The 14124-nt window shown below is 38.7% G+C and overlaps 1 protein-coding gene across 1 annotated transcript; it reads right to left on the reverse strand.

Moving 5' to 3' along the window:
- Positions 1 to 5550: 5550 nt before the first annotated feature.
- TMED5 (transmembrane p24 trafficking protein 5) lies at positions 5551 to 14122 on the reverse strand. Its single transcript, XM_072342769.1, has 4 exons — positions 13854 to 14122; positions 12014 to 12111; positions 11177 to 11360; positions 5551 to 8415 (listed from the first exon to the last, which is right to left on the reverse strand). The coding sequence occupies exons 1-4, from the start codon at positions 14034 to 14036 to the stop codon at positions 8197 to 8199; spliced, it is 684 nt and encodes a 227-aa protein (XP_072198870.1). The 5' UTR covers positions 14037 to 14122; the 3' UTR covers positions 5551 to 8196.
- Positions 14123 to 14124: the final 2 nt, after the last annotated feature.

The following is a 14124-nucleotide window of genomic DNA, read 5'->3' on the forward strand; positions in this document are numbered from 1 at the left end:
GTAGTATGAGCAGAGTGTTTGTTATTGCACAGGTTCAACTAAAAATATGTTGCCATTTGAAGTACTATTACTGGTTTTAATACAATATTACCTCTTTTGTTCTTATGATATGTACCAAGTTCTGAACTGATGTGTTCATTTTATTTGTTGGGTTTTTTTTTTAATCAAAAACATCTCCTGCCAGTATTACATGTTCTTTCTGATAACTTTTGAGGGGGGATAGCCAAAGAGTGAGCAGAGGAAGCCTATTTTTATGTAAGTGGTTATTCAGTGTACAGCATAAGCTTTCTTCCCCTAAAATTACAGTTGACCACCAAAATAAAATTAAGCAATGTAAATGACAGAGTGGTTTAAAGTTTACTTCCTGAGTTAGTGCTTTCTTACCCCATTACTTCACTCCTTTGACAGGGTGATTTTCTTTCTTTTTTTTTTTTTTTTTAATTTTTTTTGTCACCTTATAACCAAGGAAAGCTTTTAATCCTGTGCTTGGTTTATGACTGACTGGGTAATACTAGCTTTATAAAAATGCTAATTAAAAGCTGCCGCCTCCGTTTATCTTCACTAAAACGTTTTTTCTTTCTCACACCCTCAGCTATTAATTTAATGTTGCCTTGCCTATAGCTGCAGTACTTTGATAACACAGCATCTTCATGTTAATTTTTTGAATGTCTGTACATTGGGATAATGCAAAATGTAAAGCCTTTGTAACCTTACTCACACCATCTGTATTTGTGTATTTCACTTTATCCAAGTCCTTTAATTCTAACTGAACACCAGCAGCATTTTCAGTAAAGCTTCAGCATTTGAAGACAAATATTGGAATGTACCTGGGGACTTCAGCTGGGGGTGTGGGGAAGGGAGAATTTGTCAAACTGTCCGTAGACTTAATATTGTGAGTGTTATTGTTTCATTTTATTATTATGGTTGAATTGACTCTGATGTTCAGTTTGTAATTTTGGAATTGCTTTTTTCTTAGAATTAAAGTCCAACTTTAAATGTGTGGGGTTTTTTTTTTTGTTGTTTTCTAAAGAAGGCTGAGTTTTGAGTCTGTATGTTTGTGCAATACATACTTGTGATTTCCTCCTGTCCATGGTTCTTCTGCTCTGGCTTTGCCTGTTGCTCTCCTAGAGATTCTTGCCCTGCGCATAGATGCTAACTGGTCTTCCAGCTGCACTTGAGAGATGCTTTGTTGCAAGGTGTCGTACTGGAGAATGCTACAGTGGTGTTGCTGAAGCTATGACTAGAGTAATACAAATGGCTTTCTCTCATTTTGTGTGACTCTTATTGTATGTGTTAATAGAGTGGAGGAATATAAATGTTGCTGTATGTAACAGTTTTCTTTTAGTTTAACTTGATCATTTTATGTATGCATGTGTGTAAATACATGTAACTCAGCTTTGTTGCGGTCACTGATTTAGAACCTTTCCTTGTGTACCAAATATATTTTTTCCACGTTATATTAATTGTATTGCTGTAATATTTAGATAGAACTCTGTTTTGAGGCCATTCTAAAAAATGTAGGTATTGGATATACAAGACAGCAAAAAAATAATGACACATTACTGGTCCAAATTGAAATAAACATCATGGCAAACTATTTGTCAAATCCTTGTTCAGAAGAAAAATTTGAAAAGGCATCTTTTTTTTGTCTTTGAAGAGGAGTTTTCTGTGCTTTTGTTTATAAAAGGCATTTTATATGAGCTTGCTAAGAAATTTTCAAAGTGTGATAAGTCAATGTTAATATTTTGTTTTAATGTGGAAGACTAGAAAACCGAATGAGACCTTGAAGGTGAAGAAGTTTGTCTTGCAAGCAGAAGGAAAGATAAGTAGATCAATAGAAAAGTGTCAAGCATTTGAAACATCTTACTGAAGTGATCTCTAGTGCTGTCTTTTGAAAGGAAATAGGTGTCTTCAGATGGAACATACCAAGGCTGGAGATGGAGCAGTAGTCAGGACACAGTGATAAGGATGAACTGGACAAGAGCATCGGTTCTGTGCACTGAGGGATGAGGATGGATCTTGCAAATATTATGCAGGTAACATTTTTAGGCTTTAAACTGTCAGTTCTCTAGTTCCCAGATGTCTACCTGAACAAGAAGTAACTTTGAAGTTAAGGATATGGTGGCAGAAGACATTTTCTAGCAGTGGAGAAAAGGGTTTAATGTGGAATTTTGCATTTAGTCTGTGTGGAACCTTATGCTTCAGTATCTTTGTGGAGGTGTCAGGTCTGTTAAGATCCTAGTTAGGTCAGAAACAAATGGGAACAAGTGAGGGGAAAGTGTTCAACCCAAAGCTCATGTGAGAGTTAAGTTTTGGAAACTGGATTAATCAGCTGTAGGTAACTGCTTTGCAAAGGAAAGGGGGAAGAATCCTTTGAAATTGCTGAAGGAAATTGAAAGGGGAATGACCGTATTTTGAAAAAGACAGAACAAGGCAATTAGAAAGACAAAAAGGTGAGTGGAAATGGAAGCCGTGTGCAAGTGTGAGAATGAAGTTGGAATTCATTTTTTTTGACACCTCCATTTTTCAGCAGTTGTGAAATAGGATTTCGTACTGTGTCATTTCACTGAACTTCTGTCGTTTTTATCCTATTGAGAATGCATTGGATGTAGTTTTGTTTGTGTTTTTTTTTTAGTTCCTCTTATTTATTTCCATTTCCGCTATAGTTTTGGGATTGTTCTTGACATACATTGAAACTTCCATCTTTCATTTGGGGCGTAACATTGGTTTGGCCACAGCATTTACAAATGCAGAACTGAAAGGCAGCTCATCTCTGCTGTTTTTGGTTGGTTGGTGTTGTTTGGTTTTTTTGTTCCCCCCCAATTTCTGCAGTGATATCCATATACTGTGAGATAAAGTTGTTCTGATTTTTTTTTTTTTTTAATTGATATCAAGACACTTCACTTTGCATGTATGTGCATTGTTTACACATTCATGCATGTGTACAAATACCCAGGTCCTAGAAACACAAGAACAACTTAGATTGTATTTAATTAAAATGAAAGTTATTAAGTCTTTAAGTGGGCTATGAAATGCTTATTAAGAAGTCTTTGAAGGATTGTTTAAAAAGAAGAATAATAATAAATATCAATTCAGTTCTTACCTTCCCCTGCTTTTTGTTTTCTGTTTGTGGTAATGAGCCTGGCTGTTGTTTATGCTCACGTGCCCCAGAGTTGTGGAGAAATGCCCAGTGGCACCTGAGTGTGCTTCATCTTTCCCAGCCTTGTGGTGTCATCATGAGGAAGGGAAGTTGCTGTCTCTTCTGCAAGCATTCTTCCCAGCATGATCGAGTAATGATTGAAGCTTCACTTTTGTGTGTGTGTTAGTAGTTCTGGTATTACAAACTAGAAGTAGCAGCTGTGTTTGTTCTGCAATCTTAAGAGCTGCAAAATCACAACAGTAAGGTTTCAAAGCTTTTAACACACTGGTCATTTTGTGTTGACAATAGTACTTATACTAGGCATAAAAAGCCTACCTTTTAAGTGCTTTCTAGCAGCAAATTGTTGCAGTTTGACTGCCTCATCCATTTTTAAGATTTGGTTCATTGATGACTTAATTTAAGCCACTGTGACTTTTCTCAGATGTAAATGTTTTACTTCTAACTGGAAATCTGATTTTTAACCAAGACTATTTTTGTCATCTTCTTGGAAGGCCACCTGCAACTGTAATCTGTCTGGCTTAACTGTCACTATTTAAAAAACAAAACAAAAACACTGACAAAATTATTTGTTTCATAGTAATTAAGTAAATTCCTCACCTGTCTCAAGTACTTAGTTGCACAAGCTGTTCTTAACTGTGGTAACTGCTAACAGACATTAATAGAAGCTGAAAGTCTTGGGAATTCACAGTGCTAACTTGAAGTATATGTGATTATTTTTCTTTTAGGGTGTATCTGAGAAACTGAATAGTTTATTCCGTGTGGGTGAGTTGAAACAGTATGTTTTGAATCCTTTCTGTAAAGTCCAGATGAAGTTTTAAAACATAAGGGCCTTAAATTTTATAGAGTGCCTTTAGCAGATGGAGAAGGGAGTTTCTATCGTGAAAAAAATGCCCTGAAAGGCTTTCCACAAGGCACAATCCTGTGTGGCCTATTTCACAAAGTAGAGAACACCCTGTTAAATTCCATGTTCTAGCTGGGAATGTTGCAGTATTTCTGCATTCTTGTATGGCCAGGAGGGAAGAATTACCAAAGTTGTTTGGTTTTTTTACTTTTTTTTGGCATGATTGTCTGCATTGCACTATCAAGGTGTGGACAAATAAATGTAATCCTGTAATGCATTTTCTGCAGTTACTGCAATAACTGAATGCTGCTTTGTACTTCACAAAAGCACTGAGCTGAGGAATACATTTATGTTTTCTTAAAGCTTTTATTAATTACTGGTCTCAGAAGTAGTGTTGACCTCTGCTGCACTGTTGCACAAGACAGACCCTATCATTCTTCCCTAACCTCACTGCCTGTGTAAGTGGAAGCCACTCAGTTCTGGGTGTATCTAATGAACTGCAGGAGCAACATGAGATACAAGTATTTATCAAGGCACAAACTTTTAAAAAATTAAGATGTATGTAGCATGCCTTTGGTAACTTCAAAAGTGTGTTTCTGTTGCAAAGATTAGAGACTCGTGTCAAATTTTGATCTGATATTTGCATTCATGAAGTTGATTTTGGGTTATGCTGATTAAAAGAATTTGAACAGTTCCTTTATTCATCAGCACCAAGGTTAAAATGACCTGTAAAACAACAACATGATGATTGATTCCAACAGCTGATGAAATCATGTACCTGCTGCCTGTACTTAGCCAAGGGCGCTGCTAGTTCTAAAGTGCTAGTCAATAATATTTGTTTTCAGCTGTGCAGGACTGGAGGGTTTTGTTGTTTTTTTTTTTCAAGTTGTGGCCACCTCATCTTGGAAGAGAAGTAAAATAATTTTGGGTTTAGAGCTGGTGTCTTAAAGGAAACTAAAAGAAAAATATGTAACTCTGGCCTGGAGAAAACGAGTGAGAGTTACTGACAGTTTAAAAAGAATCATGAAGGTTGTGGATGAAATGAAAACACAATTGTTTCTGATCCAGTCTTACAGCACACAAATTGAAGTTAGTAGACTAGTTTAAAATGAGATCTAGGTGGATCAGATGACAGTGCTAGGCTTGCATATACTGTATAACAGCACCTTCTGTTTTTGAGACAGGAGACTGAGGTAGATAATGTTTCCTCTGAGCAAGTGGGGTTCTTCAGAGCCCTTATTGTCTTCTCTCTGAATGTCTTCTTGGCTATTTGAACGGGTTACCCAGAGAAGCTGTAGATACCTCATCCCTGGAGGTGTTCAAGGCCAAGTAGATGGGGCTGAGGCCCCTGACAGTCAGATCTGATGGGTAACAGCCCTGCTCTTGGAGGTGGTGATGGTCTTCAAAGTCCCTCCCCATCCAAAGCATTCGATGAGTAAGAAATGCAAAAGCTGCGTTATGAAAAGGTTCTTTTTAGAAAAGCTAAGTTTTTTGGCTTAGCACATTTGATCTTTTGCAGCTTACTTAGTCATAAGATGAAGAACACAAACAGGTTTAAATGTCATTTATTGAAAATCTCAGGGGTTTGCATAATTTTATTAAACATCCGCAAGTCTTAAAATGTTTAATTCTGAATACAAATACCATTAAGAAAAAAAAATGTCCTTTCTAAATTTTATACAGTCAAAAGAAATCTACTTTTCAAAATCCAAATGAAATGTTATTCAATGGCAAGTTTAAACACCAGATCCTTCACCTGTAATACACATCTTTCAGCTGCCACTATCAAAGCAGTTACAACTTTTTGCTGCATAGTTTTCTACAGCAAGCCCTGAAGAGGGAGAAAATACAGTAAGCTTTCTTAGTTACAAAACTGTCAACTCTGCTGACAGTTGTATTTTCCTTCTACCAGAGACTGTCTGTATTAAGAGAAACTGTTAAAGTTCAATTTTGCCTTATCAGAGAGATCTTCATTCATGAGCAGCTTAAGGCAATAAACCAGACTGAACAAAGATAAATGATGTGCCAACACATGCCTGTTTTGCTAATGGATATATAACCTCTATCACAGAGGCACAGCAGAGTTGCTGGGGAACCTAATCCATTGAGGTGTCTGCAAAATGTGGCAGCTCATCTGTTGGAGGTCTAAGCTGAAAGCTGGAATCCAGTAGCTTTGATGTAAGAGGTAGATGTCTTGGTTAGATCTTCACTGAGCTGGTTCAGCATTTTGTAGGTGGTTTGTAGCATTGTGCTGTGATGCAAGTGAAGATTCTTTTAGCAAAAGGGACAGACCCCTAAGAATCGTTTTTTCTCTTGCCCTGATGGGGCCTGATCAATAGCTTGCAAGTTGACTCCAATGAGATTATGTCCTAACACAGCTACATGTGTGTATTGGTGGTGGGAGATGCAGGGGGAGATGGCAGTACGATTCTATTTGCTACTTCATCCAAAAGAATTAACATTTCTTAGACTTCATTTTGATCTCAGGAATAAACCTTTTAGTTCACAGCATTATGGGGAAATAGAAGATATGCAGCATGTAAAAAGAAACACTCTTATTTTGGACATAGCTTTACTTGAAGAAAAAGGTAGCTCAGTGGCCTTTGGAGTTCTCTAGAACAAGTTCTGGATGGAATAATAATTCTAGTGATAGAAATTACTTAGAGATATTATTGCTAGGTCTCATTGTCTAAAGTTGAAGTGGCATTTCTATGTACTGTAGCCCTTACTAGCATCTGCTTCATCTGAAGCAAGTGTTACTTTGTATAGTGACCCTGTAATTTCTTTATTAAATTACTTTTATTCACAGGAAGTCTTAAAATGCAATCCTGCTGTTCATGCCCAGAACCAAGAACAGGCACAGCGCTTATACATATACTGTCTTTACACATTTGTACAGGAATTCAGTGACTTGGCATGCTGTAAAAACAAGTAAGTTTGAACTCTTTTTTTTTTAAACTAAACTGTCACACACCAGAGTTTTTTGCAAAAATACTCCATAATTTTACTACACTGTTAAAAGTTTTATCTGGAAACTGCACAGTCATTGGAAATTTGAATCCTGTATTTATTGCTCGCTTAACGTCTTATTTATATAAACAGCTGGATAAGCGAACACTGCTTACTTGACTCACGCATGTAAAAGTTGCTGTTTTAAGCAAAAGGAGAAAGCTTAATTGAACAGCTTTTGTTTTTGATGCCTATGTAAACCACTTGATTAACTGCTGAGTTAGTCATAGACATGTAGTAGACAAACACAAATAAAAAAAAATTGGCAAATAAATGGGAATTTGAGACTTAAAAAAAAAAAAAAGTGTTGTTTTCACATACCATGTCCCCTTTCCCTTTATTAAAGGGAAAAGAAATAACATCTGAAATAACTACTTGAAAAAAAATACTATGACAGGAGGTTATGATTATGTAGAAGTTTATAACCCACACTTCCAGGTGTGCGTGCTTTTATCTGTGTATGATATAGCTGTCTCGAATCTCATTAACAGACAAAAAAGGGCTGTACAACTATATTAGACGTTTTCAACAGAAATCACTTATTTTCTCCAGTTCTCTTCAACATCACTTTCACATTGACAGTGCTTCTTTTAAAGTGCTGATGTTAATCATCTATATATAAAAATAATTTTAAACAATCTCATTTTGTTCTCCCAATGGTAGCCCAGTGTTTCTAAGTGATGCTGTACCCTACAGGCTGAAGATTTTTTATAACACTTAACTTTGAAAACAAGTGACTGTCACCAGACTACTCCTGTGGGCTACAGTCCTCTTGAGTTTTTAGGCACACGTGTAAGTTTGCTTGATGTTAACCAGCAAACAAACTCATCTAAAATTTTACGTGAACATGGAACAAAAACACCCCAACAATTACCAACACTTTGCATATGTACCATGCATCCTGTGTACTGTTCAGAAGCTACTCAGTAACAGTCATTAACAAATGCTATAAGCATAAAAAGTGTTAATAGCAGCTGCAAAAAAAAAAAGAAAAAAAGGAAGAACTTGGGACAAGGCATTCTGTTCATCTGAAAAAACAAACAAAAAAAAAACCATAAGATTTGAAAATCTGATGTGGTTACTGCCTGTTCAAAAGGCTCTCAAAGAGGTTTCTCATTTGTTCTCTTACATAGAGCAGTTTCTTGCCCTCCCCTATCATGTTATGCGGTTACAATTGTACTGAATGTTAAGTTCTGCTTTTCCTCTTATCTTCAAAGAGACTTTTCAACATGTAAACCTGAACAGCTGATACCACCACCATTACTCCCAAGTTGACCATGGACCAGAAATTCACTCTGTCAAAGTTGCTTTCTTGTATGTTTCGGTCACGAGCTTCGAATGCTCTGAGCAGGGTCTGGATCTGGACGCTTTTGCTCAGTCTGGCTTTGACGCTGTTGATGGATTCCTAGTGAGTAACAAAAGAATGTTTTTAAAAAATAATGTAGAAAGCACCTTAAATTGACAGCTTGTAATTCACATGAAAAATACTGAATTAATATTTTAATTTCTTGCCAATAAGGCAGTTAAATTAACATCTGTCCCTTTTCAGAGTTTTGATTAATTCATTTAGACTGTTTATCACAGAATTCAGTTGAAAGGAATTTTTAAAGACCAGCTTGTCCAACTCCCCTGCAAGGAACAGGGACAGACAGAGCTTGATAAGCGCTCAGAGCCCTGTCCAGCCTGGCCTTCAGTGTCTCTGAGTGGGGCACCCACTGTATCTCTGGGCAACCTGTGCCAGTGCCTCACCGCTCTCACTGTAAAAAACAAAAACCTTTTTTCTATCCAGTCTAAACCTCCCCTGTTCCAGTTTAAAAATATTTCCCCTTGTCTTTTGCTTGTTGTAAGCCACCTAGAAAGGCTTATATAACCTTAATGCTATGTTAATTAGCAATATCTTCCACTCTTAAAGGTGGATGGGGAGGTAGAAGGGAAATCAAACCTAATTTTTTAATTTTTAATACGTCATTGTATCTTAGGGAAGTGCAGTTGCAGGTACCTGGAAGACTAAAAAGCATTTACTTCCAACAACTAATAACCTCAAAACAAGTTATTTTTTTTTCTTTCCTGCTGTATAATCAAATTAAGTTGCTTTTAAATGCAAACTACCATAAGAACTATAGCTGTAAAAGAATAGTAGTAGTATAATGTTATATTCCCATCTCCTTTTTTCATCCTAAACAGCCATAAACTTCTACTTCGGCTTTGAAATAGAAGCATAATTTTAAATCTGATGACTGGAGGTTCTGCAGTGGGGGTTAGTAACGCACAGTTTGGCTTAAGGAATCAGAGAAAGTACTAGAAAATACACTGACACTGTGGCTATAATCTGAATTCAGTGTCCCTAGTTTACTCAGTAGGCACCTATTACAATAACGTTAGAAGTTTCATCTGGAGTCTAAATGCTGATTTCCTGAAGCACTGATTTACTGGGCCTTATATTCCTGATATTACTGGAGGGCACTCAAGTAACATTTAGTAAATAGAGTAATGGGTGCAGTATGCTACAACTATAAGTCAGTAGCACTTTCTCCATGGATATTTGCTTTGCTTTGTTGCAAGCTTAACAAATATTTAAAAAGAGTTATTTCTGGATGCCAAGTTATTTTACAATGATATTGAAGTTCATAAGTTACACAATACTGAGTATCAATGCCAGAAAAGTGCTATTAAAAAAAACCAACCTTTTACCATTTCCCATAGCAAATACATTGCTTAAGAGCTACTCAGTACTCACTTAAGTCCTCAAAGACATGGAAACAATGTCATAGCCTGAGTCACTGAACAATAGCATCAAACCCCAACATCAACTTCACAAATATCTGTGAGAAAAGCCCTGAAGGACAATTCCTGCATTTCTTCTTCTGGAAGAGATACCTGTATGTACATGACTAGCACATCCATTTAAGTACTCTTAATTTAAGTACTCTGTGGTTATGGCAGATAAATTTCCTTTTGTCCAATTGTCATGATTTGCAGTTAAAAGAACATCTGGCTTCTCAGATTCAGTGATTGATTCTAACTGCTTGCTATACATGTAGAAGATCTGACATCTTTGTCTGTTCTATGTTTAAAAAGTTGTGTTTTGTTTATTATGAGGAATAGAATACACTGTTATGCTTTACACAAGTGTCTTCAGTCTTTGTGGATGCTATTTTGTCGTTTTAAAAATAAGTAAGCAATCATCTCTGTTGTAAGTTTGCCACCAGCAGAGAAAGTTCTGCATCCTAACAAACATTAAAAACAGGTCTACAGGGAAACCAAGCAATTCTCTGCTTCTAGAATAACCTATAAGCAATCATTCAGTGATGCTGAAAGGAAGTGAAAGCTTTGGGCAGTAGTTTTCATCCTAGATTGAACAGGACCAGGGGGAAAAAACAAAACAACTCAGAAGCAAAGCAGCTAGGACAGCTGGTCTCATGTTTTCTTGGGGTCATTTGAGAAGCATAAGCCCTTCCCTGAAGTCGCTTAGTGCCTCGGAACATTATGTGTAATGCCTCTGCAACATCAGTAACATGTAGCACCTTCTCTCCATGTACTGCAGCAGTACTGCTATGCTCAGCAGCCCTATTAGCAGTCCACTATTGCTCTTCACAATGGCAGCAGAATGTCTGCAAAGGTGTACCAGCAGTGTAGCACAAGTTACCTCCTGATGTGTTTATGAATCAGAAAAGATGTAAATAAAATTTGGAAAACCAAACTAGAAGAGAAAAATTAACCCTCATGCTGGCAGGGGTATTTCTAGAAAGATAGGAACAAGAAGCTTAGCCAGTACTTTGTTTTCAAACATATGATGAAGAAATCTATGCACATTCCAGCTGCGTTGTTGGGATTAAGCAATACTTAAATGGAATACATGTCCATTTCACTGCTACTAGGGAAAAACGTCCAATTTTGGCAATATTAAGAAAGGAAGCTGAATGGAAAAGGGAATTATTTTGATAGCTACATAACCTTCTCTTGCTGATTAAGGATCCATTGCTAAAATATTCTCAAGTCTCTGTGTGGAAGTAAGAGACTCATGGTGCTGGGCTTCATATGTCAGTAGAAGAAATGTATAGGTCTGAAGCAGTTTCAGGGTGACTTGCCAGATCAAGGCAGAATGGCATGTATGCTTTTTTTCCAATTATTCTTACATTAAGAAGATCTAAGGATCCAATACTAACCAGAATGTCTTCCAGTTTCATGTCCAGAAGATCTGTGCCTGTAACATACTTCTTCCAGTCCTCTTGATCTTGTCCTTCTTCCCCCATATTGTCCAGGATCAGTTCAAAGAAAATCACCTTTTCAGAAATGGTACTGAATGTATTGTCGAAGCAGAACATGTAATCCCCCTCTTCTGTCTCCACCCTGTGTATATAAGCATGTAATTGAATTAGGTATGCTTTCTGTGCTGGTTCTAAAAGAGCAAGTTTTATAAGCAAGCTTTCCTGTTCAAAACTAAAATTGTGCACTTAAAAGATGAATAAGCTTTTTACATAAACTTAACAACTCTACCATTAGTTACAGCAAAACCGCCCCAATGACTTCAGAGCTTCACATCATCAAGGTAACAGCTTACTTTCCTCTTTATTTGAATCTTGAGTTGTTAATGACTAAGAAGTATCTGTAATATGAATAGAAATCTCATAGTCTATACTAAAATACCAATAATACATGCCTTGATAAAAGGACTGGGAAAATGAGGTGCTTTTCAGCTTACTGTTCGTATGATTAACAAAGTCTTTTGCTATTAGATGTGAGGACTTTTTTTCAGCTGCAGCATCATTTTTGTTTAATGACCATTAGCCATTTATCATTAAAACACAAATATACTTTATTCCGTGGTAAAGTCCATATAAAAAGCAATAAGTGCTTATAGACAGGTAACTGATACTCTGGAACCATGCTAGTAAAACCTTTTATAATACTGAAAAATAAACAGCAGTATTTAGCCTTGGCTCTATTTGCTGAAGAAATCAGAGCAGTGCTTTGATGTAACACTTCTATCGAGTTAAACTTACGTATGAACTCCATCTGATTTCCTTTCATCGAAAACTAAAGTTTCACCTTTTGGAGAAAGTAGATGAAAATCAACATCTAATCCTGCTCCATCTAGAACCTGTGAAACAAACAGACTGTTCACATTGCTGAACACAACACCTCGAGGGAAGGAGCTGAATAGAATTTCAAATGAGTTAATGAGATATAGATTAAAAGCAGTTTCAATCCAGAAGCATTTTAAGTTTTTAAGAATGTGTACAACTCCATGAAGGGACAACCTTGTAACAGCAGCTGGCTAAAGCCAGCGTTTCTGTGTCACTGTTGATGAGTGAAAACCAGTGCTGGTTCAGTGGTGGAAAAAACCTTTGTTATGAAATTGTATGTGTAAACTCGTGTATCTGTAGAGGAACACGATCTTTGCAGCACCATCCTGCAGATCTGTTGGGTGAGTTAACGGTCAGGACTGGACTTGTGGTGCCCATTACAGACACACCACTGACCTAATGAAGATGCAAGGTCTAAACTCTCCCAGGGCATTCTCATTTCCCAGAAGTGGAAGGAATTGAAGGCGTTTCGTTTCCAGACTCATAATAAGCATATGCAGTATTACAAAGCTGTGCTGCTTTAACCACTGATGTGGCTACATCCATATCACCGTAGAAGCATGTTTTTATGGTTTTTATGGTTTTTATGCCATGACTTCACACATTTACCTTCCAGGGAGCTGCTGGAACACAGCAGCCTACTTGGTCTGAAATGGAGAGCAAAGTTTAAACTGTCTGAAAACGATCTGGATGCTTACCAAAAAGAGCAAGGGCAGCAAAGATACACAGCTAACATCTGATTAGAGTTAGAAACAGGCAGTGATAGACCTACAGGGTTATGGTACAACTCAAGCATACCGGGACAATGCTTCCTACCAGCGCAGTGTTTATGGCATCATATCAGCAGGTAGCATTAAGCTTTAGCCACTGAAAATTCAGGCTAACTAATTAAAAACAAGCAAAAACAGGTATTTCCAATAATATCTGGAGCTGCTTTGCTACACATGCAGATAGAAAAATGAAACATTACTGCTAACAGTACTGCAGAGAAATTTATGCCTGGGTAAAAGTAAGCTTACTGTTATAGGACTAATCTTTCCTTTGTGTAAAACTTAAGAAGGACTACTACAATTACTTTGTACTGACGTTTAAAAGCAGCATTTTGTTTTAAGCTTGAGCTTTGCTTAGGGCTGCACTGAAGCTTTGTTCACACATCGATCTTTGATTCCTGCTCAGTGCAAAAACAATCAGGAAACTACCGGCATTTTCAGCTTTACGCTTTTAAGGCAGGGGAAAAAAAGAAGGGGGGGACAGGTTAGAGCCTGCACACTTCTGTAATGAGCGGGTATTGCAGGGCGAAGGGCACGAGGCCTCGGGAAGCCCATTTCTATGGCTACATTTGGAAAACTTGAGTTGCAGAGATAAAGGGGTTTCGTAGGGGCGCAGAGATAGGCAGGCAAGCCGCACGGCTGCTGCTATGCAAGGTCAAGTTAGCGTTCTGCCTTTTTTTTTTCCTACTGCTTTAAAAATGGCAACTTAAGCCCTGACGGCGCACTCAGAGCAGGCTACTGAGCATAAGGCAGCAGGAGCGGTGTGAGCCTCTCCTTCCCCGGAGCCGCAGCGGGGCCCGGCCGGCATCCCGGCGCGGAGAGGCGGCGCAGAGCCCCGCGGCAGCCCGCAGCCCTCGTGCCGGCGGCCACCGGAGGGACGCGAGAGGGGCTGGGTGCGAGAGGGGCTCGGTGCGGAGCCGCCCCGGAAGGACACGGCGGAGTCGCGACCGGATTCGGAGGGCCCCGCGAGGCCCCGCCCGCCCGACCTGGTACTCGAGCTCCAGCGAGGCCTCCTTGCGCATCGGCTGGTAGAAGCACTCCTTGCGGCCGGCCGGCAGCGTGAAGGTGAAGTCGCTGTCCAGGGACGGGCTGAACTCGGCGGCGCCGGGGGACGGCAGGAGCGGCGCCAAGCAGCCCAGCAGCAGCAGCAGCAGCCGCGGCGGCCCCATGCCGGCAGCACGGCGCCTCCGGCTTCCCGCCCACGCCTCGCGAGCGGCCGCACCGCCCTACGACGCGCCGCCCACAATGCACCGCGGC

The sequence above is a fragment of the Excalfactoria chinensis genome, chromosome 8 (genome assembly GCF_039878825.1).
Source record: "Excalfactoria chinensis isolate bCotChi1 chromosome 8, bCotChi1.hap2, whole genome shotgun sequence".
Classification (NCBI taxonomy): Eukaryota; Metazoa; Chordata; class Aves; order Galliformes; family Phasianidae; genus Excalfactoria; species Excalfactoria chinensis.

Coding starts and splice junctions, on each gene's coding strand:
- TMED5 (XM_072342769.1), bottom strand. CDS start 14,036: ATGGGGCCGCCGCGGCTGCTGCTGCTGCTGCTGGGCTGCTTGGCGCCG. Junction 11,361..12,013: donor AAATCAGATGGAGTTCATAC/GTAAGTTTAACT, acceptor TTATATACACAG/GGTGGAGACAGAAGAGGGGG. Junction 8,416..11,176: donor TGAAACTGGAAGACATTCTG/GTTAGTATTGGA, acceptor GTTACTCACTAG/GAATCCATCAACAGCGTCAA.